The 27855-nt window shown below is 39.1% G+C and overlaps 1 protein-coding gene across 2 annotated transcripts; it reads right to left on the reverse strand.

The window, feature by feature from the left end:
- Window positions 1-1112: 1112 nt before the first annotated feature.
- LOC125459962 (natural cytotoxicity triggering receptor 3 ligand 1-like) lies at window positions 1113-27256 on the reverse strand. Of its 2 annotated transcripts, none has more exons than XM_048546960.2 (5): window positions 27085-27256; window positions 26504-26806; window positions 17026-17322; window positions 13619-13732; window positions 1113-3685 (listed from the first exon to the last, which is right to left on the reverse strand). In XM_048546960.2, the coding sequence occupies exons 1-5, from the start codon at window positions 27137-27139 to the stop codon at window positions 3483-3485; spliced, it is 972 nt and encodes a 323-aa protein (XP_048402917.1). In that variant the 5' UTR covers window positions 27140-27256; the 3' UTR covers window positions 1113-3482. The 2 variants fall into 2 exon arrangements, with proteins under 2 accessions (XP_048402917.1, XP_048402916.1); XM_048546959.2 differs by having other exon boundaries at window positions 26504-26809.
- Between the last annotated feature and the right edge of the window lie 599 nt (window positions 27257-27855).

Here is a 27855-nt window from a genome sequence, read left to right on the forward strand (position 1 = left end):
GCCCTTCCCTCATCTACCAACTTTGTCACTTCTTCAAAGAATTCTATCAAGTTGGTAAGACGTGACCTTCCCTACACAAAACCATGCTGCCTATCATTAATAAGCACATTTCCTTCTAAATGTAAATGGATCTTATCACTCAGTATCTTCTCCAGCAGCTTCCCCAACACTGACGTCAGGCTTACCAGTCTATAAATGCCTGGATTATCTTTGCTATCCTTCTTAAACAAGGGGACAACATTAGCCATTCTCCAGTCCTCCAGGACCTCACCCATGCTCAAGGATGCTGCAAAGATATCTGTCAAGGCCCCAGCTATTTCCTCTCTTGCTTCCCTTAGTAACCTGGGATAGATCTCGTCCGGACCTGGGGACTTGTTCACTCCAGTGCCTTTTAGAATACCCAACACTTTCCCCACCCCCACCATGCCAATTTGGCCTAGAGTAATCAAACATCTAGCCCTAACCTCAACATCCGTCGTACCCCTCTCCTCAGTGAATACTGCAGCAAAGTACTCATTAAGAATCTCATTCATTTTCTCTGACTCCTCGCACAATTTCCTCTTTTGTCCTTGAATGGGCCAATCCTTTTTCTAGTTACCTTCTTGCTCCGTATGTACAAATAAAAGGTTTTGGGTTTTTCCTTAACCCTGTTTGCTAAAGATATTTCATGAACCCTTTTGGCCCTCTTAATTTCTTGTTTCGGATTGGTACTATTTTCCTGATATTCTTCCAAATCTTCGTCTGTTTTCAGTCACCTAGACCTTATGTCTGCTTCCTTTTTCCTCTTTGCTAGTCTCACAATTTCACCAGTCATCCATGGTTCCTTAATCTTGCTCGTTCTATCCCTCATTTTCACAGAGACTCATCTGTCCTGCACTCTAATCGACCTCTCTTTAAAAGCACCCCACATATCAAATATGGATTTACCCTCAAACAAAATCGATTATGTTTTTATTATTTTGTTCAATTACAATAACAGTATTGGACAAAGTTATGTATTTGAAATCTAATTGATTATAACAAATTATATTTAGTACAAGATAGCAGTGTAAGTAATGTACTAATGATACATGCACCAGAATATAAAAATAATATGCATAGCATCAGAGAAAGTTTGTGATACAGAAAGAGAAAAAAAACTTAATCCATCTTGACTGTGCCAAGTTAATATGCCTCAGAGATGGTAGGAACTGCAGATGCTGGAGAATCTGAGATAACAAGATGTAGAGCTGGATGAACACAGCAGGCCAAGCAGCATCATAGGAGCAGGAAAGCTGACGTGTCGGGCCTAGACCCTTCTTCAGAAGTGCCATAAAAAAACTCCAGTGGTCCTGGTTTGATTACTTTTTAAGGCTGAGATTACAAAAGTTGCTGAACAAGAACTCAAGGAAAATAAATCATCTTCAATCAAGTTACCCTCACTCTTCAAAACTTCAGTGAAAACAAGTGCTGCCTGTCGAATGTAACTGTACAAGACAATGTGGCCATTCAAGATATCAAGCTAGTATATCTCCATTGAACTATGTCCAATACATTTATATTTTCAACATTCTGACATCCTCAAATAAAGGGACCAAAACTACACATGATGTTAAAATGTGGTCTCAGCAATACCCTGAGTAACTGAAGCATAACATTCTTATTTAATGTTAAGTTTTTCAGGATAGCATTCTGTTAGTCTTAATTACTTGCTGTACCTGCAAACTGACTTTATGACTCATATTAGGGCATCTAAATCCATCCCCATGTCAGAATTCTCCAGTCATTCTCCATTTAAATAGAACATCGCATTTTTTACAAAAGAATTCTACCTGCCAACTTCACATTTTTGCACATTCTCCTCCATCTGTCAGATTCTTGCCCACTCACTCGAAGTATGAATTTCTGATTGCATGTTCCTTATATCCTCTTTACAACATGGTTTTATGAATATCTTTATGTCACATGCAAACATAACTATTAGATTTTCACTTCCCTCATCTAAGTCATTGAAATGAACTGTAAAAAGATCAAGTGCCAGCATAAACTAATACAGAACCCCACTCCAGCCAATCAGAAAAAGATGCATGAAAGCATTCTCTATTTTTTTGTCTGCCAGCTCCTCATCTTCTATCCGCATTAGCCATCGATGTAATCACTATAAAATTCATTCTTACTTCACCCAAGAATTTTTTTGTGGCACATGGCCAACCTCCTTCTGGAAATCCAAGTACATCAATGGGTAGTTTTTTTAATCCACAGTCATATTACTGCTTTAAAGAACTCCAATAAATTAATTCACAAAGCCAACGTCATTTTCATGTATTATCCTGTGTTTTCCTAATTTCCCAGCTATAATCTCCTTGATGATGTACTGTAACATCATCTTCCATGATGGATGTCAAGCTAACTGGCCAGTAGTTCCAGCTTTCTCTGCCTTTCTCCCTTCTTGAGTACAGGCATTTTGTTTGTTACTTTCTAGTCCAATGAATTTTCCAGAATCTTGAGAATTCTAAAAAACTATCACAAACACACCAACTTCCTCATTAACCTCCACTTTTAAGACCCCAGGATGAAATCCAAGCCTTATCAACCTACAGCTCTAACAGTTTTCTCATCACTGACTCCTTTGTAATTGTAACTTCATGAAGTTCCCGTCTTCTCTTCACCTTCTGATTAACAGCTATTACTGCAACACTTTCTTTATCCTCTAAAGTGAATTTAGAAGCAAAATAATTGTTAATTTTGATCAATATTTCCTTAATATCAACTGTTAACTCCTAATTCTCAATTACTAGAGGACCAACATATGCTTCACTGACTTTGTTTTCCTTTATCAAAACCTGTAGAAGCTCTTACTTGTATTCTCTTCCGTCTGGGTAAATATAAATTGAGGTAGGGAATTGGCAGGCCAGCTTGCCTATCACCTATTTCAAATTATCAAACAATTCCCAAATCATCGAAAGCAGTGGCGAATATGTGCTTGAATTCCACAGAAGGAGTAATGAATAAAGAATGAAATTTTATTTACAGGCTATCAATGGTGGATTTGCACTCTGTATCCTGGATATGAATGAGGCAATTTATTCTATAACCTTTTGAAGAATGGACACTGAAGATATACAGAATGAGTATGGCTGGGGAACAAGCATTAAATTAGATTTCTGTTTGTTGTACTTTCCTAAATATGGGGTTCCTTCAAAAAAAAGAACAAACTCACAATGATTACAGAAAACTGTGGACATCCAGTGAAGATGTTGGCCTAATTACCAAAATTGATCAGAGATAAGGGTATTATCAATTTGGAGATATTAGCTTAGAGAAGAAAATTAATGTTTAGTGAGTTAACAAATAGTTAAAAACAGAAACTTTCTGACTTTGCAACTCCCTTGGATTATCTCATAACCTCATTTATACACATATGCTGCCCATAACAATATTGGTGCTCTCCAAAGAGAACCTATGGTCATTATAAAATACATTTCAGATTGCTTCTTTAACCATCAAGGACACTCAAGGCCCCTCTCCTTCTTACGGTGTTTCTTGTGTTTTGATGCAGTTCCATTAACATTTCGTCCAGCTCTTGGGTTCACAGCTGGCGTTGAATGATTGTCTTTTCTTAATCCTTGTTCTTTGCATATGGAATTCATTGGTATTGGCTCATAGCATCGAACACATTGTCTCGTTTGAGAATTGCCTTTAGGACCTGTAAGAAAAACAACATGAAATGTAAGGAACAGTATATCTGGAACACATTAGTCACGCTGACAACTTTATTACCTGGAATGGAACTGGACAGAGTCAGTCAAGTTACAGTGTTTGTTTTGTCAAATTAGTGACTAGACACATTTTATAAAAATAAATCACATTTATATAGTAACTTTCACATCACCCCAAAATACTCCACGTCCTATGAAATACTTTTGCAAGTGCAGTCACCATTTTATGAATACACACAGCCAAATTGCCAACAGAGTTGCCTTTTCAGCCAGTAATAACACGGTGATCAATTAGTCTCCTGCAAGATTATTTCAATTTGATACTCAGCATTCATTCGATTTCATGACAAAGATTAATTCCCATAATTATGAGTTCATGACAAATTGTTTCTTCACACGTTGTAGGCACAGTTAACTAGAAAGATTCTGGGTGTATAATCAATACTGAAATGTCATTGTAAGCAAGTGTTGCAATGTATCGTGTGCCATCATTGGGTGACATGTTAAAAAAAAGCTTCATCTGCTCCGTAAGATGCACACAAAAGATCCCAAAACACAATTTCAAGAAGAGCAGAGATGGTCTTATATGGAATATTATCAAACAGAAAATCTAGCCAATGTGAAGCTTCAAACGAAAGCAAAACACTGTTTAGATTTTAGATTTGCCAGCATCCATAAAAAGGCCCAAAGAAACTCAAAAGGTCTGGCATCTGTGGAGACAGAAACAGAGTTAATGTTTTAGCTCTAATATGATTCTCCTTCAGAACTTCAAAAGAATCATATGGGAATGAAAACATTTAACTGTTTTTCTCTCTAGGGAAGCTGTCAGACTTGCTGAGTTTCTACAACACTTTGTTTTTATGTACACATTATGAATGCATGCATTAACCTACAAACCAAATATCAATTTGTTTAATTTACAAAATAGAGGACCATTACCATTTTAATAGATGTAACATTTTAACAGATGAATAAATGGCAACAACAGTCATATTACACATATGGCAAGCAATAACCATCTCCAGTAATGTGGTGGTGCCGGTGTTGGGGTGGACAAGTTCAGTAATCACATGATGCCAGATTATAGTCCAACAGGTTTATGTGAAATCACAAGCTTTCAAAGCACTGCTTCTTTAGCAGGTATCGTCTTCACCTGATGAAGCAACAGTGCTCTGAAAGCTTTTGATTTCAAGTAAACCTGTTGGACTGTAGCCCGATGTCGTGTGATTTCTGACCATCTCTAATCAGAGAGCACCTAACCATCTCCCTTTGAAATACAAAGGCATTAGCATTAATGTCCCAAAACCAACAACCTACAAATTAATGTTGCCAAGAAACTGAACTGTACCAGCCATGTAAATACTATAGCTATCAATGGAGATCAGAGGCTTGGAAGTCTGCAGCAAGCAACTCATCTCCTGACCCTCCAAACCCTGTCCACTGTTTGCATGTCCCAATTCAGGTATGCGACAGAATATTTTCCACTTGTCTGAATGTGTGTTACAGCATTTTCACTCACGAAACGTGACACAATCCAGAACAAAAAAGCCTAGTTCAGTGGCCCATTCACCAAACTGAAGATTCGCTCCCCACAACATTGATAACGTGTGCACAATAAACTGGAAGCAACAGTTGCAGCAATGTGTACCATATGAAAGAAACACTCAGCAACTCACAGCACCATCCAAATCTGCAACTTTTGTGATCTAAAATGACAAGGTCATATACCGTTGAGAACACCACCTGCAAGTTCCCCTCCATGCCGTCCTACCTTGGAATTATGTCATCGTCCCTTCACTATCAATAATCAAGATCTTGGAACTCATTTCCAAAAAGCAGTGGTGTGCCTATATCAAATAGGCTGCAGCAGTTCAAAAATCTGGCATACTACCAGTTTATCATGAGCAAAAACGGACAGACTACAAATGTTGGTCGTATTAGTGGTGTCATGTTCCATGAAAGAATAAAAAGCTAACATCTATCTAAAAAGAACCAATTCTTTAAAAGCCTCCTTTTTGCTGCTCAAGAATCCTCAAAGCATGAAGATTTCTACAAAAACAAATCAAAGATATGCTGGCTAATATTCTTTAAGTTCTCCATACAACTACTACTATCATATCATGGGACTAGTTTGTATTATGATGTCTGGCTTGGTTGTCCATTCAATCGTCTCTAGAAATGCCAGACAGTGAACAGACCATAGTGAGCAATTTGATGTAATATACATGGCCACAACAACACTTCACTCATAGTCTGACTGCCTTGTCAATACGCAACACAGATTTGGGAGATGAAGATCAGGGGCTTTTTGATGACCACCTACATTTGGCCTCCCTGTGTACACAGATTCATTGGGAGTTTACCAGCTAATATCATCACTCAAACCTTTGATTCCCTCAGAGATTAAAAATCTGTATACCACAGCCTTGAATATAACTAATGATCAAGTATCAATAGCCCTCTGTGGTAGATGCAGGAGAGAAACTAAATGCAAAAGTTAAAAATCAGACTACATTAATTACAAATATTAATTATAATTAACTTGAGACATTTTGAGCTATGAGCCAATGGTAACTGGAATATTAGATATTTTTGATTCTACAGATTTTGACTGAAAAATGAATTAACAGCTGAAATAAATCAGCTGTCATGTCAAACAAACTTATGGGATTTGACTTCCATTCTGCTCATTCAATGAATTTTTATTTCATAAACTGAAGGAATGCAAAACAAAACAATATTGTGACAGCAGAAATACCACATTATAAATTGGTGAAAGAAATTTACAGACTAAGACTCAATGCAGGATACAACTAAAGTTGGAGTCAGTAAAAGAGAAACAATCCAGTTTAAGGAAGTAGCAATTTGTCAACGTGAAAGTTGGCTTTCAATTTTTTCTAATTTTTAAGAGGAAGCAAAGACTATCAGTGGTAGTGAGTTCCACTGTTTCAGCTGTTAGAATGAACCAGTTAACAAATGGAGGAAATGGTCAGAGTATGTACTTCAACAAAATGACATTTATGGAACGGGTTTCAGTATGAATGTTGGCTTATTTGGAAATTAGGTTAAACAGATGAGAATTCAGTAGATAAATGACCATTGTAGTATCTTACAAAGGCAAACAAATCAGAAAACAGTGGATACAAGAGGGGGGGGAAATGCCCTAAGAGGTTAAACGGTATGCTGAGACTTAAAAAGGAGGCTATTTAAATATAGCAATAGTATTGAATCCAAGATAATATTTAAAACATGGAACTGTTGAAGATAACATAGATATTCAATCTGAAAATGGACATAACCTTCTTAAAAGTAACGTTTTGTGCTCAAGTCTTGCAGACTTAGTGAACAATGAAGATGAGTAATTCAGTGCATGAAGGCCTACAGATTGAACCAACAAGAGAAGAGATTTTGTTTAATTGCAAGTAACGTAAACAAAGTAGCTTTCTGAAAAATTGAGAACCAATTTATTTGTTGCACTGGAAGTTCAGTTATGAATTCACCTGTGTATAATTATTTAAGAAATGTTGAGTTAAACAGATGCAAAAGGTTAGTAATGGTGGGAGAGGAAAATTTATGTAAGAGAGATTGAAAGGAATAATTAAGGGTTGTGTCACAATAGATGACAAACATTCAGAAAGCTAAGAAGCAATTTCAAACACTTAGAAATCCTTGGCAAGACTTTGAAAAAAAGAATTAAGAAACAGTCTGAAAAATAAAGGGAAAGGGACATCAGGTGCAGCAAGCAAGCAAATGGCAGCGATGCTAACACCCACCCTTCATTGGAACATATGAAATAGGAGCAGGAATAGACTGTTTGGTTTCTCACGCCTGCTGGAGAATTCAATAAAATCACGAATAATCTGATGAGACTTTAATTCCACTTCTCAACTACAACTCACTGTCCCCCGACCCCAATGACTCAACTTGGCCATTAACATTTGACTGCCTCATAGATCAGAAGTCTGTCTAACTCAGTCTTAAATATATTCAATGATCTAACTGCCACAGCTCTCAAAATAAAGAATTCCAAAGTTTAGATTGCCTTCTGACAGAAAAACTGATCTTCTTCATCTCCACCTTAAATGAGAAACCCAATACTTTTAAACTGTGACCCTTGTTCTTGATTGTCCTAAGGGGTAACACATTTTCAAGATCTACTCTGTAAACCCACCCTCAGAATCTTATATGATTTAATAACATCACATTACATTCTTCTAAAATCCAATGAGAAGATTCCAACCTGTTCAATGTGCTGTCATTAAAAAAAAACCCTTACATACCAGCATTAAATTGAGTAATGTTTTTCTCTCTACTTCTTACGTTGTAAGTATACCCTGTGCTGCAACTGCCCAAAACTGAAGTTGACCAGATGGCCACCTGGGGATGTTTTAGCTGACAAAAGATGGGCAAAACGGGTTGACAGTTACTTGCAGCAGATGTTCACAGCCAGACTTGTGGCTTCTACTCAAGGTCACGGGATAAGACAATGAAATATCTCAGTAAGATAAGACAGGGGCAAGTTAGCAGTGAGGTAGTCCTGATAAGGGAGGCACAAATGAGCAGTTTTTTTTAGCAAACTACTGTAAAAGCTCCATTTAGTATAGAGCAGAAGGGGAACCTGGACCCATGTGGTTAAAGAAAACATTCAGGTAGTTGTAACTTACACAAAATACACTCTCAGAGATGTACGTTTGTACAATAATAGTGTTACTTTTATTGTTACCATACAAGACGCTCATGAATTTAATTAAATTTCTGTAGACAGGCAGCTCTCAGCGCACAGGCATTTTTGATAAGAAAGCATCCTTGAAAAATCAAGATGAGAGATGCTGAGTCACAACCAGTCTGAAGTTTAGAGTTTAACAAAAGCCAAAAATGTATGATTCTAAAATAATCTAGAGTGTTTGGGTAATAGTCATTACATATTAACGTACTGAGGTGTATGAGTGGTGTGAAAATAAAGGTGTAAACCTTAAAGTATCCAGATAAGGATTTAATTGAATTCTTATAAGCAGCTAAAATAGCCAGTGAAAAAATCTCATCAGCAGGGAAGACAGAGCAACAAATCGTGTAAATAATCAATCTCTCAGAGAGCAAAAGAGGTTGTAAAATGCAAAGTAAACAGTTGTAGCTTCACAGCTCTGCTTGCAAAAAGCTGTGAAAATAATTGAATTTCATCCTTAGGAACTGAATTTGAATGTGCGCTAGTTGGTGGGGAAACTTATGTGAAAGTATTTGAAGTAAAGACAATGACGGGAGGAGTGTGGGCGTCTTGAACCAACTCACAGCTGCAAAATAAAAAGACTGTGTATGTTTGATCTCCCCAATTTGTTACCTTTTTAAAGAACTTCAAGATTCAACGTAACTATATAACTTTATACACCTAACCAACTGTATATTTTAAGTGATAGTACACATTTCAGAATAACTGGTAGAAATTACCACCCTTTTGTATCTTTTATATTGACAGAAGTAAAATAGTTTGCAAAACAGAATGTAAAAGGTCCTTAGTGATAAATTATTGTTAATTAACGCGATGCAGCTGGCAAGCACCTGAGAAGGAGTGTGGTAATCAGTATACCGAAATCTGAATAAATGCAACTTCCATTGTAAGATTCCAAAGATGAGAAATAAAGATGTCTGGGAATGTCATGAGATCATGGGAAGACCTTCAGCTGTCCACAGAGATGTCAAACGCTGATTATGTGTTTGCAGGATTGGATGCATAGCTTGGGGGGACATGGCTAATAGTGAGATAAATGTTGTATGTAATCATTGTAATGCAAAATATTCAAAAATGCTGTACTTGAGTGGGAAGGGCAGATTGGACACTATTCCACTCCCATGCTGCATGGTAAAGAACTCTGAATAAAGACTGACTTGTGCTGCTAGACACAGTACTGGAGGCATCATTTTGAGATCTCTCTCTCCCCATCATCCTGCTTAAGTAACGAAACCAAATTGTACACACCACCCCATGTGTCTTTTTTAAAAAATCAGTACTTTGCACAGCTGCATCTAGATTTCGAGAGACCAAGAACTGCCGATGCTGGAGTCTGAGATAACACAGTATGGAATTGGAGGAATACAGCAGGTCAGGCAGGGTCCTGGCCCGAATCATCAGCTTTCCTGCCCCTCCCCCACTTCTGAAGGGTCTCTACCAGAAGTGTCGGCTTTCCTGCTCCTCTGATGCTGCCTGGCCTGCTGTGTTCCTCCAGCTCCACACTTTGCTATCTGCATCTAGACTTCCACACTTTTATAGCCCACATCACTTATGATAACGGCTAACATTCTATTTGCCTTTCCAATTATCTGTTGTATCCATGCATTAACTATTTTTGATTTGTACACACAAAAACTCAGATCCCTCTGTACCATAAGTATTCTGCAGTCTCTCTCCATGGAAATAATATTCTGCTATATGATTGCTACCTAAATTGTGGTGATGTTGCACGAGATGGTCAAGAGATGACTGCCCTCTGTGTTACATTATCATCTTTCCATGGACCAGCATTGCAAGCAGGTTGTCGAAGGCATCCAGCCTCGCTTTAGGACACAACTGACTGTTACTATCCCTGCAAATGTGTTTTGAGGTAAAATGTATTTGCATGTGATGGCAGAGTTCTGCACTACCTTTCTGTTGGCCTTAACCTTAAACAGACTATCTCCCATAGTCTTTGCTTGGTATGGGTTGTGAATCTTGGAAACTTGCTTCCCAAATGGCTGAGGATGCTACACCTTAAAATATCTAAGGCTTAGGTAGATAGATTTTGATCTCTCAGGGCATCAAGCAATAAGGCAAGCTGCCAGAAATATAGCATTGAAGCCAGATATCAGCAATGATTTTACTGAATGGCAGAGCAGACTCAATGAGCCTGATAACCTATGTCTGCCCCTCGTTCTTGTGTTATGAACTGAAGGGTTGCAGTTTGCCAGGTCCTCCAAATCTACTATCTTTAAAGATGACAATGCATTCCAGTCGCAGTGTAAAAAGTCTTGGGTGTATACCATTTTCAAAGCACCTCCACAGATAATCTTGCCACAGAGGCATCTTAAAATCTAATCCTTTGAATTGTATTCTATCCATGTGGAGAGAAGCAAAACATTACTGTGCCTTTAAATATACTCACCAAATCTGGATGTTCTTGATGCTTACAACAAAAGTTTTCGGTTCACCTACACACCTTACACGAATGAACTCAAAAGTAGATTTGTATAAAATGTTAACAATGCATCCAAAAATGAGCTATTGCAGATTTATCAGAGATAGCAAGAACTGTAGATACTGAAGTCAGAGACAACACAGTATGGAATTGGAGGAACACAGCAGGCCAGGCAGCATCAGAGGAGCAGGACGTTTCGGGTCAGGACCCTTCTTCAGAGAACAGATTCATTATAGTTTTGACAGCCATACGACATGGGAATAGACCTTTTGGTCTAACCAGTCTATGTCAACATAATTCCAAGCTAAAGTCGCCCCACCTATTTGCTCCCGATCTGTATCCCTCCAAACCTTTCCCATTTGTGTAATTATCCAAACGTCTATTAAATTGTGTTATTGGGCCCACATCCATGACTTGCTCAGAAAATTTATTCCAAATGCAAACCAAACTCTGAAACATTTTCCCCAATGTCTTTCTTTATAATCTTTCTCATCTCACCTTAAAAATGCCCCTTCAAATCTTGAAAGCCTCTATCTTAGGGAAAAGATGCCGAGCATTAAAAACTGAAAGAATTGTGGATGCTGTAAATCAGGAACAAAAACAGAAGTTGCTAGAAGCTCAGCAGGTCTGGCAGCATCTGTGAAAATAAAATCAGAGTTCACGTTTGAGTCTGGTGACCCTTCCTCAGAATCCAGTTCTGTGGAAGGGTCACTGAACGCAAAACATTAACTCTGAATTTTTCTTCGCAGATGCTGCCAAGACCTGCTGAGCTTCTAGCAACTTCTGCTTTTACATCTACCATCAACCCTATCTATACCACTCATTATTTTATAAACTTCTATACGGTCACCTCCCACCCTCTTACATTCCAGTGAGAAAGGTCCCAGCCTACTTTGTAACTCAAACCTTCCATACCCAGCAAGATCCTGGTAAATCACTTCTGAAATCTCACCAGCTTAATAATATCCTTCCTATCACAAGGCAACCAAAATTCAAGTCTATAAAATGTGAGGCTGGATGAACACAGCAGGCCAAGCAGCATCTCAGGAGCACAAAAGCTGACGTTTCGGGCCTAGACCCTTCAGAGATCTCTGATGATCAGAGATCTTCATCATCTCTGATGAAGGGTCTAGGCCCGAAACGTCAGCTTTTGTGCTCCTGAGATGCTGCTTGGCCTGCTGTGTTCATCCAGCCTCACATTTTATTATCTTGGAATTCTCCAGCATCTGCAGTTCCCATTATCTCCAAAATTCAAGTCTGTTTTCCAGAAGAGGCCTTACCAATGTCCTCTACAACCTCAACATGACTTCTCATCTCCTATTACTCAAAGGGCTGAGCAATGATGGCAAGTGTGTGAAAACATCTTTTTAATCACTTTGTCTAGATGTGAAACAAACTTTGAAAAATTGTGTACATTAACCCATAGATCTCTCTGTTCTACAGCCCTACAATTAATTGTATAAGTCCAACCCCTGTTTGTGGTACCAATATGCAACAGCTCGCCTTATCCAGATGGAACAGCATCTGCCATTTTTCAGTCCTCTAACCCATTTGATCAAGATCTGTCTGTAATCTTAAAGAAGCCATCTGCATACCTGCTACTCCACCAATTTGCGTTGTCTGCAACCATGCCTTCTATCATCTCATCCAAATCATTTATATCAAATGACAAACAAAAGAGGACAAAAGAACAAATCCCTGCAGAATGCTGCTGGTGACAGGCCTCCAGTCCAAAAAACAACGCTCCACTACCTCTGTCTCCTGCTGTTAAGCCAATTATGTATCAAATCGGCAAGCTCACTCTGAATCCCGTGACTTAACTATACTGATTAGTCTATCATACAGAAGCTTGTTGAAGGCTTTATTCAAATCTAAATAGATAACATCTACTGCTCTGCCCTCATCAATCTTTTTGGTAGCTTCCTCTAAAATCTCAAAATCAGGATTATAAGACATGATTTTCCTCGCACAAAACAATGCTGACTGTCACTAATCAACTTTTACCTCTCTAAGTATTTCCACAATAAAAAAAAATGATACCGCTGGAAAACTGCTTTCGCAATAATGTAGCGAATAATATGTAAGTTGTTTGTGAACACTTTGCGCCTACTTCCAACGAAATTGCAAACCTGTCTGCAGAGAACGCAAGTATAACTTCACTAGAAGCTCTGAATAGAATAGAACTTGGAAATGTGATTTGTCATTTGATATGTAACTATGACATGCTTCAATCCAACAGTAAATTTTCTTAATACATACTAAAGTAGTCAAATATTGAGTTATTAATTATTTAAAAAGAAATCACATGACTAATTTGGATACTTGATTTTTTTCCCCTATCTATCCTGCTTTTCTACAATCCTTTTTTTCAAACAATCACTCCTAATAATTTACCCACAATCACAGGTCTAAAGTTCCTGGTTTCCCTCACAGCCCTTCTTAAACTTGCAAGATTAGCCAGCCTCAAGTCATCAGGGACCTCACCCGTGGTTATAGATGATGCAAATAGTTCTCACAATGTTCTGGCATAAATGAGTTTAGGTCTTATCCATCATTAATATTCTTTAAGACCTCCAGAACTTCCGCTTCTGTAATGTAAACTATTTTTAAAACATCAAAATTTATTTCTCTGTCTTCTCTAGCCTCCCCTTCTTTCCCCAGATAAAACTTTACAACTTGGTGTCTTTGTGTATTTGCATTATTCATTAGTATTAAATCTAGAAGTTCTAACTTTAATGTAACTAGATGGCTACTTACCTTTACGTTTACAGCATTTACAACAAATGACCACCACAATAATAATCAGAAGCAGTGAAGATATTGCTATACAGATGTAGATCCACCAAGGAAAAGATTCACTGATACTGCGATCTGCAAGAAACACACAAAAAGAAAAAAGGTATTCAATTCTAGTAGAAAAACACTGGTGTGTTAGAACAATAGATGCTGACTTAACTCAGCCTCCAGGTTATTCTGATGGCACTTTACAGATGATATTGTGAACTTAAGTTACCTGCACAATAACATCACGGCAGGCTTCGCATCCAACATTTCAATGTGGGCGATAACAGTACTTCAAACATATAAACTTCTCCCTCAAATACATTAGGTGTGGGTTTGAACATTTGAATGCAGGTCCTATACAGTTTGGTTCAGAATAGCAATAGATTGGATATATCACATACAGAATCCATAAGCTTGGAAGTGAAAAATTGATGAATTGAAGGTTTCAATGGCTGCACTCTTCAAAAGATGAATTTTATTCTCTGCATCTTATCTATATCATATTTAACTTGGATATATTTGCACAAAAAGAAAATGTCATTCTTCAGGACATTCATTTTTGTTCGGCTAGAATAAACTATCCTCAAATATGAAAAATGCAAAAATATTTCCACGATAAACAAAAATAATGATACCGCTGGAAAAATGCATTTGCAAATGTAGCAAAAAATATGTAACTTGTTTTGTGAACAAATTTAATTGCTCTTACTTTCAAATAAACTGCAAATATGTTTGCAGACAACACAAGTATAACTTTTCTAGAAGATCTAGAGAATAGAATAGATCGCCAGAATAGATCTTGGAAATTTGATTTGTCACTTGAAATGTAACTACAAACGTTCGCCAATCCAACAGTAAATTTTCTTAACACATACTAGAGTAGTCAATGTTGAATTCTTTGTTATTTAAATAGAAAGCACATGATTAATTTGAATTCTTGATAATCTTTCTTTCCATCAATCCTGCTTAATGAATTTATGTGTTGCAACCTTGGGATTTTGAAAGTGCTTTGCAGCCAGTTAAGAACATTTAAACATGTAGCCAATTTGTGTGCAGCAATGAGCATAGTGGAAAGTAAGCCAGGGCTATTGAAACAGAAATATGAATTTAAATTACACCACAGCTGCAGAAGAATTAGCATTCAATTAATCAATTAAATTTAACATAAAAATGGTACCATGTAGTAACTTTTGGATTGTCATAAAACCCCTACTGGTTCACCGATGTCTTTCAGAAAAGGAAATAAGCCATTTTTTCCCTATCTGGTTAGTACGAACACCTAGATTAATGCAACTCATTCTTATCCTTCTAGTATACCATGGGTAATTTGAAATAAATATTGTCAGTGTTATTCACATACTGTGACTAAAAAGCATGGTGAGGCTTCAGCTCATTGTGCTAACTTCTTGTTGACTTTTGATCACAGGAACTGGAACTGCAGACCTATCGGCCTTACATCAGTAGTCAGGAAAATGCTACGATTAGAAAATGCATGAAAAATGAACACGTAAATAAAAATTCTTTGTTTGGTTGCATTCTGCATGGACAAATTTACTGATTTTTTTTGAGGATGCTGGTAGCAGAATTGGTAAAGGGGAGTCAATGTTTGTACTACATTAAGATTTTCAGAAGGCTATTGCTAAGGTCCCCCACAGACATTTAGTTTGAAAAATTAAAGCATATGGTGCAGAAAATAATGTACTGACAAGGGTTTGAGATTATGTTCTGTGTTAGCCGATATAGGAGGAAGTGGGTTATTCTCAGGTTGACAGACTGAGACTAGTGGGTTACTACTGGGCCCAGCTGTTCACAATACAGAAAATGATTTGGCTATCTGGAGTGAATGTAATATTTTCAAATTTGCAGATAATACAAAGCTAAGTAGGAATGTGTGTTAAGAGGAAGATATGAAACATTTTCAGGAGGATTTGGTCGGGCTGTGATTGCGCAACAACGTGCCAGATGGAATAAAATGTGGGGAAAAAAATCAGGTTACCACTATGGAGGGAAGCACAGGTGTGCAGAGTATTTCTTAAATAGTGAGAGGTTGGAAAATGTATATGCTCAAAGGTGACTAGCTGTCCTTGTCAATAAATTACTGATGGCTAACATGCAGGTACAATAAGCTTGTAGGAAGGCAGAAAGAACATTAGCCTTTATTGCAAGAGGATTTGTGTACTGGTGAATCTTTGCTTTAATTATGAAAGAATTTAGTTTAGATTACAGATGAAAATAAATGCTGGCACAGCCAGTGAATCCTCATTCCCTGAATGATTGAAAGATAAAAATGCCACACTTGGACTACTGTGTGCAGTTTTGGCCTCGTTATCTCAGGAAAGATAATATTTCCATTGTGGGAAAATAACAAAGTGTCACCAGACTTGCTCCAGGATGGCTGAATTGTATTATAAACACAGATTGGGCAAACTTGTTTCACTCAAGGGAAAAGTGATCTCGTTTGAAAACTATAAAACACTTAAAAGGAATAGACAGTGTAGATGCAGGTAAGATGCTTCCCCTGGCGAGAGTCTAGAATCAGGAGACAATTTAAAAATAAGGGGGATGACACTTAGGTCTGAGGTGAAGATAAACTTATTTTCAACTCAAGAGGTTGACGCTCCATGGAATTCTCAATCACAGAGGGCTGTGGAAGCCCAGTCTTTGAATATGTAGACATTGAGAAATTTCTGAATCCCCACAGGTGGTTTTGGGGATGGGGTAGGGAGCTGTTTAGGCAAGTTAATGTGCATCTTGTTCTCTGGTTTAGGTTGGAGGGACGAACTTGTTGATCTTTTTGATGGACTAGATTTGTTATTTTGAAAAAAACAACAGTTGTATGGAACGTTGACAAGATCGCAGTAAAGGAGGGGATGGGACATTCTGGATGTGAGAAGGAGAAAAATAAAAGAATAAAAGAGTCATGGATTTATTTTCTGTGCGGCCACGTATACATGAAGCTGCAAGTGTAAATAACGGTACATTATACAATTGAAATGTCCAAAGATTGTCCCATAAATAGACAAGGAAATTTTTGAACTGTCAAGGTGCATCTTGAAACAATCTGAGGATACTCTCCCCAAATGCATTTTTGTAATCAATAAGCTGTTGTTTGATTTACTTTGAAGTTTACTTGTGACGATTTAAAACAGAAATATATTGAGTAAAATTAATCTTTAAAATTGGTGAAAAATTGTATCACTGAGGATGGTAGTTGCAGTTGATACACCAGGCCATCAGGCTTGATCAATTTTACCAAATTTTTCAAAATCACCTGCCCTACATTTACAGCCTCTCAGGCATTTATGGTGAAAATGCTTCAAACCAAATGCAGTAAAGCCACAGCATGCTTGATTTCACAACTAAATAAACATTGTTCTTACCTGGAATATCAACTGTGTAATTGGTCCTAGTTGGATCCTTGAGGGTAGTGTGAGATACCTCACAGACATAAACAGTTCCAGTATGAACTGGCTGTGTTTCTACCAAATAACTGGTAACTTCATAAAGTCCCTCAGTGTTCTTCGCTCTGGATGTCTTTATTCCCGTTCCAACATTTTGACCATTTTTACGCCAAGCAATCGTGTAATTATCAGGATAGAATGCAGATGTTTTACATATACATGTTAGAAAGCCATCCGCAGAAAACTTTGGAATAATCTTCAGAGGATGTGGAGAAGCTACAGAAAAAAATAAAAAAAGGTTTCTTAATTTCCAAGTTAGACTGCATATACAGTATATTTCTTTGGGTAATGTTTAACATCAATGTAGTTGTTTTTTACTTATTAACTGGTTCATAGAATCCTTTTATTTGATACGATTGTGAATTACTTTGTATTAATTTTTGAGCTTGGCTGTTGAGAAAATTCTGACATAACATTAAATAGAAACTTGGGGTATTTGCAACATATTGTAGTGTAATAAGACTACATACAAAAATGTGGATTATTCAAGAATTTACTGGGTGAATACATTATTTGTTGGTTCAATCGCTGGGTCGGCATTGGATTAATTAGTGCCATTTTGCATGATTATAATTGGCTTAGGTTCAAGTCTGACGTGCTCCAGAGATAGGTCATAACATCCCTGAACAAGTTGATTACAAATATCTCTGAGGCTAAATAGGGAAAATTAAATGAGCCATGTTTCAAATTGCTATCCAACGATGCCTGTGAAAATGTTTACTGAGAATATCCACTCAGAACGCAATTGATTTTCTTGCAAATATTTTGTAAAATTCATTGTTCGTGCTAATTGACAGAATAGCTTAGCTCTAGCTCTGCCCAACAGAAAAAGGACAATGATAATCACTATGTCAGCTACTTGCATGGAGCACACTAAATTTTATAAGACAAAATACTGCAAGGCTGAATGGGGAGGATATTGAGTCGTCCTACTGCCGAGACCTGGCACTGACATAAAGGCTGAATGGCAAAGTATTATTCTGTAGCCATTGTATGATTTAATTTTACATTTCTCAGTATTCTGGAATCAAGAAAAAATAATTCTGGTAATTTCCCCTGGAAAAGGTTTCAATAAAAATAATCATTACTCATTTGGCACATATTACTACATAAAAGATCCCAACAGAAGAATCAATATGACAAGTACAACACAGGAACAATTTGTTTAGGGAAACTAGAACATGTGCATATTTGCATTTCTTTTTGGTCATTTGTGTAATGTGAATTTGGCCACATGTTCTGGTTGTTCTCAGTTGTTCTTGAGAAGGTGATGGTGAGCTGCCTTCTTGAACTGCTGCAGTCTATGAGCTGTAATGGGGCTGAAAGTGCCCTTTGGGTGATAATTTCAAGATTTCTCCCCAGTAGCAGTGAAGGAACGGTGATATGTCTCCAAGTCTAGATGGTGTGTGGCTTCGAGGGGAACTTGCAGGTAGTACTGTTCCAGTTTACCTGCTGCCCTTATCTTTCTAGATAGTAGTGCAAATAGAATTGGAAGATGCTGTCTGAAGGTCTTTGGCAAATTTATGCAGGACATCTTGGAGATAATACAGTGTGAGCATTGTGATGGAGTGACTGAATGCTTATGGATGTGTTGCCAATCACATAGGCTGCTTTGTCCAGGCAATTGGGGAGAATTCCATCACTTTAGAGAATTTGGAGGTGTTATTCTTTGCAGTATTAGTAGACTCTGACCTGCTAACTAAACTAGAGATAAATAGCTTTAAAAGCAGGATGAAAAGATGGACCTTAAATTTAAACATGTAATTTGCATTTTTTAAAAGGGCACTGCATTTATTTATGCCTGATCTAATGTGGGACTGTTTGCTGTTAGCACTGGGTGCCTGAATTGAAAGATTTCCATCCTATTCCATTAACCTAAATGAATCAACTGGACAATAGGCGATTCATTTAATGCAATATTACAAAATGAGACAGTTAAATAGCAAATTTGCAAAAATAGAAACCTTCAAAAAAAGTAATCATAATGTAAGAAATTTTATCTTTAGTTTGAAAGTTAAATCTAAAACTAATCTTAAGCTGAACTTCACTGGTTGGAGGAATGATATTAATTGGGAAGCTATAGTAAATGTTATGGTACTGCAAATGCAGTGGCTGTTTCAGTACAGCTTGAGCACTAGCATAACAAAAAAAAAATCCAAAAGAACTGCGGACGCTGTAAATCAGGAACAAAAACAAATTTGTTGGAAAATCTCAGCATGTCCGGTAGCTGGGTGGTGAAGGAAAAAACAGGGTTGGCGTTTTGTCCGATGACCCTTCCCGAGAACTGATACTGGCTGGGAAAATGTCAGTTTATGTGCGCAGAAGAGGTGGAGGGGGAAATTGGGTAAAGAGTAAATAATAGGATACAGTCTCAAGTTAGGGAAGAGCAGTTGGACAGATGAAGAGTTGATAATGATGGCTGGGAGAATGAATAGTTGTTAATGGGGACTAACAGTGACTACTAACAGGTAGTGTATAAGGGCAGGCTATGTGTTAACAAGGTCTGATGTGTGGGGTAGGGTGCTGGGGCATGGAAGAGCTTAGGTCTTAAAATTAAGCCTGTCTCCATTGCATATGTTCAGATGAGGCCAACTTTGACAAGGGAGCCTCCAAATTGTCCAAATTCTTCCTCAGCCAAGGATTCCTCTGCTCTGTTGTCAACAAGGTCCTCAATTGAATTCGACCCATCTCCCACAGTTCTGCCCTCACTCCATTCTCTTCCCTCCCGCAACAGCGATGGGATTCCCCTTATTCTCACCTACCATGCCACCAGAATCCACATCCAGAAGAACATCAGACACCACTTCTGCCAGCTCCACCAAGATGCCATCACCAGACACATGTTCCCCTTCCCTCCCTTGCCCACCTTCCGCAGGGACCACTCCTGCCAGGAAACCCTAGTCCATACTTCCTTCACCTCCAACACCTCCCCACAGCCCTACAGCACCTTCCCCTGTAAATGGCAAAGGTGCAACACCTGCACATTTACCTCCTCCCTCCCCAGTATCCAAGGCCCAAACATACCTTCTGGGTGAAGCAACACTTCACCTGCACTTCCAAGAATTTAGTCCACTGCATTCACTGCTCACAATGTGGTCTCCTCTACACTGGGGAAATGAAGCATAGACTTGGCGACCACTTTGCAAAACATCTACATTCTGCTTGCAAAAAAAAGACCCTGAACTACCTGTCGCCTGCCACTTCAATGCACCACTTTGCTAACAGTCGCCATTAACAACTATTCACCCTCCCAGCCTGATCGTGAGCAACTCCTTTGTCTGTCCAACTGTCTTTCTCTCTCTTTGGGCTCTATCCTATCATTTACTCCCTACCCCACCCTCCTCCCTATCTTTTGCATATAAGCTGATGTTTCCCCAGCCACCATCAGTTCTGAGGAAGGGTCATCAGATCCGAAAAGTTAACCATGTTTTCTCCTCCATAGTTGCTGCCAGACCTGCTGAACATTTCCAGCAACTTTGTTTTTCTTCCTTAAAATTATTGAACTCATTATCAACTCTTTGTCTGTCCAACTCTTTAAACTCTATCCTATTGTTTACTCCCTACCCCATCTCCCTTCCCCTCTTTGCTGCATACAAACTGACATTTTCCCAGCCAGCATCAGTCCGAGGGAGTTTCACCCAAAATGTTAACTGATTTTTACCTTCACAGATACTGCCAGACCTGCTGAGCTTTTCCAGCAACTTTGTTCTTGAGCACTAGCATTGTAGCCTTATTTCAAACATACACAAAAATGCTCACTTCCAAAGTTGAAGTGAGAGTGACTGCTGTTCATAAGAAGGACATATTAGACTCAGTAAAAAAAAGTGATCGCTGTATATCAGAAACAAAAACAGAAATTGCTGGAACATCTCAGCAGTTCTGGCAGCAACTGTGGAGAGTAATCAGAGTTAAAGTTTTGGGTTGAGTGACCCTTCCTCAGAAAATGAACAGAACATTGAGAGGAAGTGTCACTTGATCTGAAATGTTAACTCTGATTTTGTTCCATATTAGACTTAGCATGGCATCATGGAACTCTAACAAAATGCGAGTCAAAGGAAATAGGTGGAAAAATCTCCAATAGTTGGAGTCATATGTAACACAAAGGAAGAGCACAGTGTGGTTGAATACCTTCCTTCATCCTGAATAACTTCAGCACGAACAACTCTCAGGAATCTTGACACTTCAAAACCAAGCAATTCTCTTATTTGGCACCACATCTACAAATATTCAACTGCTCCATGACCAATGTTCATGGGTGTAATGTGGACCATCTATCAGATGCACTGCAACATCTCAGCAAGGTTCCTCAGATAGCACATTCTAAACATTTGACAACTGCCATCTGAAAGGATAATGGCAGCAGATACATGGGAACAAGACCACCTGCAAATTCTGCTCCAAGCCATTCACCATCCAGACTTAGAAATACATTTCCATTCCTTCAGTTTTGCTGTGACAAAATCATAGAACTCTCCCCAAGTGGCATTTTGGGTGTACCAAGCCAAATGGATTGCCGTCGTTCAAGAATGGTTCACCAGCGTCTTCTCAAGGCCAGTGAGGGATGGGCAGTAAATGCTGGGCCAGGATTAAAATGAATGTTGGTAAGATGTTATGAGGACATAAGTTGATCCAAGAAATTGATTAGGCTAAAGAATGAGAGTATACTAGCAAGATATCCTTTCTTTTAAACAAAAGGTTGAAAATGCTTCAATAGAGTCAATACAAAAAGTTTCTTCTTGCATTTTCTGCCTGAAAACAGGTCTGATACCTTTGGCAAGAAGAGTGATCATGATAACACTCTCAGCACAATTTGGACTGACAAAAGCTATTGACATCAGTACGATCAACAGCTGACTGAACTAACCATCCCCCAAGGAGACTAAGTTGCTGTGGCAACATGCATGAAACTTTGGCAGAGGCTGTAGGTTTCTCACCTTCACCTGGATGTGTGATCAGGCAGTTGAACAGGTAGCTGTTGCTATTACTTCCCTCATTGGTGTGTGTTGGATGAATTTATAAGTTGATGCTCATACATTTAGTCATCTTATGGATACACCTTGCTTGCCATTAAAGCATGGATTGCAATTTGAACCAGAAGAATCTGGCTCAGAGGCAACAAAACTGTCATTGTACCATAAGACTTCCAGAGAGGAATCAGTAAAAAAGTAAATGTAGGCCTATTAGAAGCAGAAACAAGCAAAAGTATAATGAGGAAATGACAGAAGCACTGAACTGATACAATACAGCAGAAGACAAAAGGCTGCAAAAAGGGGCAACCAAATGCCCTGTAAAAATTAGGAAACTAAAAGAAATCCATATCAGTAGAAAATCTAATGGTTTTAAGTGGTCATTAGTCCTCCGTTCCTGAAAATCTGTATCATAAAGTTTTAAAAGTGGTAGCAGCAGGGATCATTGGTGCATTATTTTTATTTCCAGAATTCCTTAGGTTAAATATAATTCATAAGAATCAACAGGTAGCTGACATAAACTTATTATTTAACATAGGGGCAAGGGCTAAAACCAGAACTGTGGGCCAAATAATCGAGTATTCATAGGTAAAATGCTCGATGCTATTGTTAGAGGCAGGGTAACACAGCGCTTGGAAAATCATATGATTAAGCAGAGTTGACATGAAATGAAACAGTTTCTGTTAGGAGCTTTTTGAGGATGTAGTTACAAAGATTGTTCCGGTTGTTAGTTTTTTTTTGTTCTGAGGTTTCCAAAATGTATTCAATAAAGTTATGAAACAAAGTTAGTATTCACAAGGTTTGACGTCACATATTAGGATAGATTGAGAGCAAGTGAAAGGCAATGTGTAAAGGGAAGATATTCCCTTGGTAGTTATTCCGCAGAAGGGAATTGTCCTTCGACGAGGTTGAGTCGACTCATCAGTTACTGCCTAGAATTGGGGAGACTGAGAGTTGATTTAACTGGAACTTGAAAAATATTTTGAACAGGGTGCCCAGGATAGAAAGTGTTCCTCCTGTCTGAGGTCGATCAACAAAGGTCGACCATTTTGGAATCCTAGGAGCAGTGGATGTTGAATGTGGTCAAGATTGACATCAATAATCTCGGGGTACCAAGGAAATAAATGTATTTTGGGTCCAGGAATGAAATGATTAGTAATATTCAGTGCGCAGGTGCCTTTGGTGTATATCAGTCAGGGTATTGTTGAATATTAGGGTCAACCACTAGCTTCTACTTCTTAACATCCTTGTTTTTAACAACGTCTAGCCGTGAGCCGAACGGCCTATTTCCCTGTTCTATCTATGGTAAATCTATGCAATAAATATTTCACATTCAGCAACATAAAACATTTTTCTATTCTATCATAACTTGCAGCCATGGACTAGCGACTAATAACAAGGTTAACGGCGGAGTCTGTGCCAGTTCTCCACATTTCAAACTGCTGATAAAACCCAAAAATGAAGTCGGCGATTGGATTAAACTCACCACATCCCATTTTTATAATGAAGATTAGATTTCGGGCAGGTTAGCCTCTAGCCACTGACCTGGCTGCATTCTAAGCCACACCAACATCACAGTTTATATGCAAGCGAGATTTTACTTTTTTAGAAAAGCCTGGTTGTTAGCTTAGATAATAAATTATAGGGCCCCGCGACGACCGCAAATAGCCAGTCTCACCGCTGATTCGAACGACGTTTAAAAGTTACAAGGTCTCAAAATCAGACCTTGCGTTTTCTTACCCAATTGTTATCTACTCGTTTGAACTGTTCCTCTGGAGTTAGGTCAAGCTTTGAAACGCTAATGTAAAGCGAGTAGCTGGGCTTGAATCCTCTGAATCGTTGACGATTCGGGAGCAACATGCATTTGACACGAAATTGAATCGTTAAACATTTTTACCATTTAGATACTAGATATTCTGTTCTAAAAGTTATGGCCTCTCACTTTTCAGGGGTTCGGATTGTTGTTATCTAGATTTGAGACCAATCTGCGTTTCACTTAGGCTGAGGCATGGTGAACCAGCCTTTCAAATAAATAAAACAAAGGACAGCGGATGAACATCTGAAACAAAAGCAGATATTGTTGGTGAAACTCTGGCAGGCATCTGTGGAGGCAAAGTACAGCTAACGTTTCCAGTCCAGTGACCCTCCTTCAGAACAGACTCCTTTCGTACTATTTTTATGTGGGGCGACTCGCCCGCTCTTAACCATTACTCTCGAAATAATAGCCGCAGCTTCAGCACGGCTCAAATGGTGCTCTTATTGGGGAGGCAGTTTTGTGATGTTCAGTCTTGGAACTTCAGTGTTTCCTATTGTGATTGTCACAATATTAGGGTTTGGGCCGTCAGAGAGTCATAGAGATGTACAGTGCGGAAACAGACCCTTATGTCCCATGCTGACCAGATACCCGAAACTAATCCAGTCCTATTTGCCAGCATTTGGCTTATATCCCTCTAAACTTGTTCTATTCATATATCCATCAAGGTGCCATTTAAAATGTTGTAATTGTACCAGCTTTCACCACTTCCCCAGAAGTTAATTCCACACATGCACTACCCTTTGCGTGTAAAAGTTGTCCCTACGTCCTTTTCAAATCTTTCTCTTGTCAGTTTTACCGTGATTTCTAACTTGGCGCATGATCCAACATGGTTCATTTTACACAAGAGGCAAACAATTCAGTTACTCTCTGTACAGCCAATATGTCATAGCGATTCAGGGTGCGCAATTCGCGTCTCTGCCACATTTTATTATCGTTGAGATTATCCGTCTAATACAACCGCACCAATTCAGAATCACTTCCAGCGGCCCTTAACTGGTAATGCGAATTAGCTGCTGTTTCTTCAATAATTCGCATATATCAGTTAGGGCCGCTAGAAGAGATTCTGAATTGGTGCGGTGGTGTTAAACAGATAATCTCAACAATACTATAATTTGGCAGAGACGCGAATTGCGCACGCTGAATCGCTATCATATTTTGGCGTACGAACAGTAAATGAATTATTATCCTCCGTGTAAAATAGACTATGTCGGACGCTGCGCCAAGTTAGAAATGTCGGTTTAAAAGCAAATGTAGTGAAGACAGAAGTGCCGTAGATAAAAGCAATATCGTCGGTCCGTCCTGTTGAAGAGTCAAGCTGTGACTCAGGCTAGCGGAATACACAATCTGACTGCAATTACTTTGAAACTCCTTCATATTTCCGAGTGCGATTATACTGCATTCGGGAGAATAATGTTGCAGACTAGCTGGAGTAACTCGTTTTATAATAAGTTATTTCGGTCCAGAGACCCTACCATAAAAGAAACAAAACCTCAACTTGCTTCTACGGTCAGGATTAGGAAAGCTCCCCGCGTTATTCTACAAGCTCAAACATTCTTCACCTTCCCGTGCTCATGTTATTCATACCGTTTAAAAAAAAATCGGCTTAAATAATAGCCTCAGAACTTCTTCAATAAATCCTGGACAAGAGCCGTAATTTTTTTTCACTATTTCACGTTTCTCGTGGGCGAGATTCCATCTCTTTCGACTGGAGAAGGATGAGGATGCAAGGCACTGTAACTCGACACGGGCTGATTTATCTAAACCTCCAATGTAGATAAGATGGTGCAGCTTTCCTTACAAAAATGATTGAACGTTAGTCGGTAAAAGTTTTTTTCCCCCCCCAAAAAAAATCCGACCCGCAGTCATCTAGCTTTGGTGTTGGCAAGTCCGCAGTTTTCATTTCGGGAATTCGCCGACAAACGGTTAGCAATTAAATGGTCAAACTGCGTCCGAAACTCTCAGATTTCATTACCGCGTAGAGGAAGGTCGAGAATAAGTTAGAGATTTCACTGGGTGGAAGGTGAACGATAATGAGAAACTCAGTTCACGATAACGATGCAAAATGTAACATCAGAGCAGACTGCGAAACATGTATTTTGAAAAATGTTATTTGACTCCCTGCAGCAAAAGATTTCGAAATAGCAACTAAAACAGAAGCGTGCTGTCGATACTCTCCCCTTGTTCTAGCCCACTGAATTGCCGAATATTCAATTTTCGGCCCTGAATTTCCAGCAACAAGAGCGCATACTTCCCGCGCCCAGTGAGTAATATTGGTTAAAGCTGCACCCAAGTTGCTCCATTTTCCCGGATACAAAAGCTTGTTGCACACCGGGTGTGCAATCTGTTTTGAACTATAGAATCCCTACAGTGTGGGAAAAATGCCTTTGACCCATTGAGTCTGCACCGACCCTCTCAGGAGCATCGCAACCGAACCCAGTAATCCTGTATTTACCATTGCCAAGCCACCTCACCTACGCACATTTGGACTCTGAATCTACGCTACAGGAGAGGAAATGCCTATTATTTGCATTATCCTTCCCAGCCGTCCTCTCGTTTCAACTTTCCCGTCCCTCTCACTGCCGTTTATTCCACGTTGCTGGGAGCGATTACTTACCGCTTACATCCAGCCGTTTGCCAGTCCCATTTCCAGTATGTTCACCCTGCACTCTGCAATAGTAGACGCCGGCGTCTCCAAAACGCACATTGTGAATGCGCAGAATGGCGCTGGCTTTGCTCTCAATCTGGAACTCTCTCCTGGAATCCTGTTTCGAGCTCAAAAATTCGCGGTCGCCGTCTTTCCACCAGTGCACCGTGATTTTTTCTGGATTTCGGAAGAGCGGGAACGAGCAGTAAAGAGTCACTGTCTGTCCGACGACCGCGCTGGGCGGTTTCAGAAATTGAAGCACTTGAGCGGCCGCTGCTGAGAAAACAAACAAAAACATCAAACATTTATTTGCAGGAGGACGGCGGTGAATGGAAAACTTGTAACAACAAACAAGCAAACAACTAGGGGAGCGGCAACGGCGCTTATGACTGCTTGCAAATTTTTTTTTCGAAAGACTAGAAACTCCAGAAAGAACATGTATTTACTGTTTACGGCTGAAGTTGTTACAAGTCATGGCCATACAAAGAAAATGTTGTAAGTTGTACATGCGAAATCATTTATGTAGCAATCGTTGAATTGAAGACACGTACCGGTACAAGAAAGGATCAGGATGAGCACGGGGCGAAGTTCCATTGCTCGGGACATAATGGTATTTGGAGCAGAGGCCCAGCTGAGTACCTGACCTCCAACTGGTTTGAGCGGGACGGCAGGGCGAGGGTGGTCACTTGTTTTTTTTCCACTCTCAAACTCATGTGAAGTGCAATCGTTCAGTATCACGCTTGCAGTCTTGCGGTTTCAGTACTGTTTTGGTAGGCAAGATCTACAAACCACGATGTGTATTTGAAACAGAAATAACGATGGTTTCGTTTTTCGTACCAAGCGTTCAAAACTTCTTATCTGAAGCAGAAATCAAATGTCATATCCATATGAGACGGCAATGTGTGTCTGTGGAGTGTTGTGACAAAGTTGAGGGAGCGAACTGTAATATCCAGCCAGTTTCCTGTGCTCAAGAGTGTTGCTACCTCCAGACTTTCAAAGTTAACAAGCTGTAGAGCTGGAAGAACACAGCAGGCCAAGCAGCATCTTAGGAGCAGGAAAAGTTAATGCTTCACAAAAGTTTCACGCACTAAAGGATCCCCATCCCCACCCAACCGGGCGGTTCCTCAATACCCACTAACTTTAATTGCGAACGCCACCTCACCCTCTGGCAACTGGCCTGCAGCCATCTCAAATTTATAGGGATTAAACGTGGACCTCGCCAAACATTCAAGCAACCCCCTCATCACACGCCCGTTTACTTGTCTCACCAACCTGCCGCAAGCCAAAAAGGAGAAAATAGTTTGATTTGCTGATTGAAACAG

This window comes from Stegostoma tigrinum, chromosome 16 (genome assembly GCF_030684315.1).
Source record: "Stegostoma tigrinum isolate sSteTig4 chromosome 16, sSteTig4.hap1, whole genome shotgun sequence".
Lineage (NCBI taxonomy): Eukaryota > Metazoa > Chordata > Chondrichthyes > Orectolobiformes > Stegostomatidae > Stegostoma > Stegostoma tigrinum.

Bases quoted from the DNA above. Each gene is read 5' to 3' on its own strand.
- LOC125459962 (XM_048546959.2), bottom strand. From the start codon at position 27,139: ATGTCCCGAGCAATGGAACTTCGCCCCGTGCTCATCCTGATCCTTTCT. The intron at 17,323-26,503 runs GTAAGTAATCGC...TTTTTTCTGTAG, and splicing joins CAAACGGCTGGATGTAAGCG to CTTCTCCACATCCTCTGAAG. The intron at 3,686-13,618 runs GTAAGTAGCCAT...TTTTTCTTACAG, and splicing joins TAAATGCTGTAAACGTAAAG to GTCCTAAAGGCAATTCTCAA.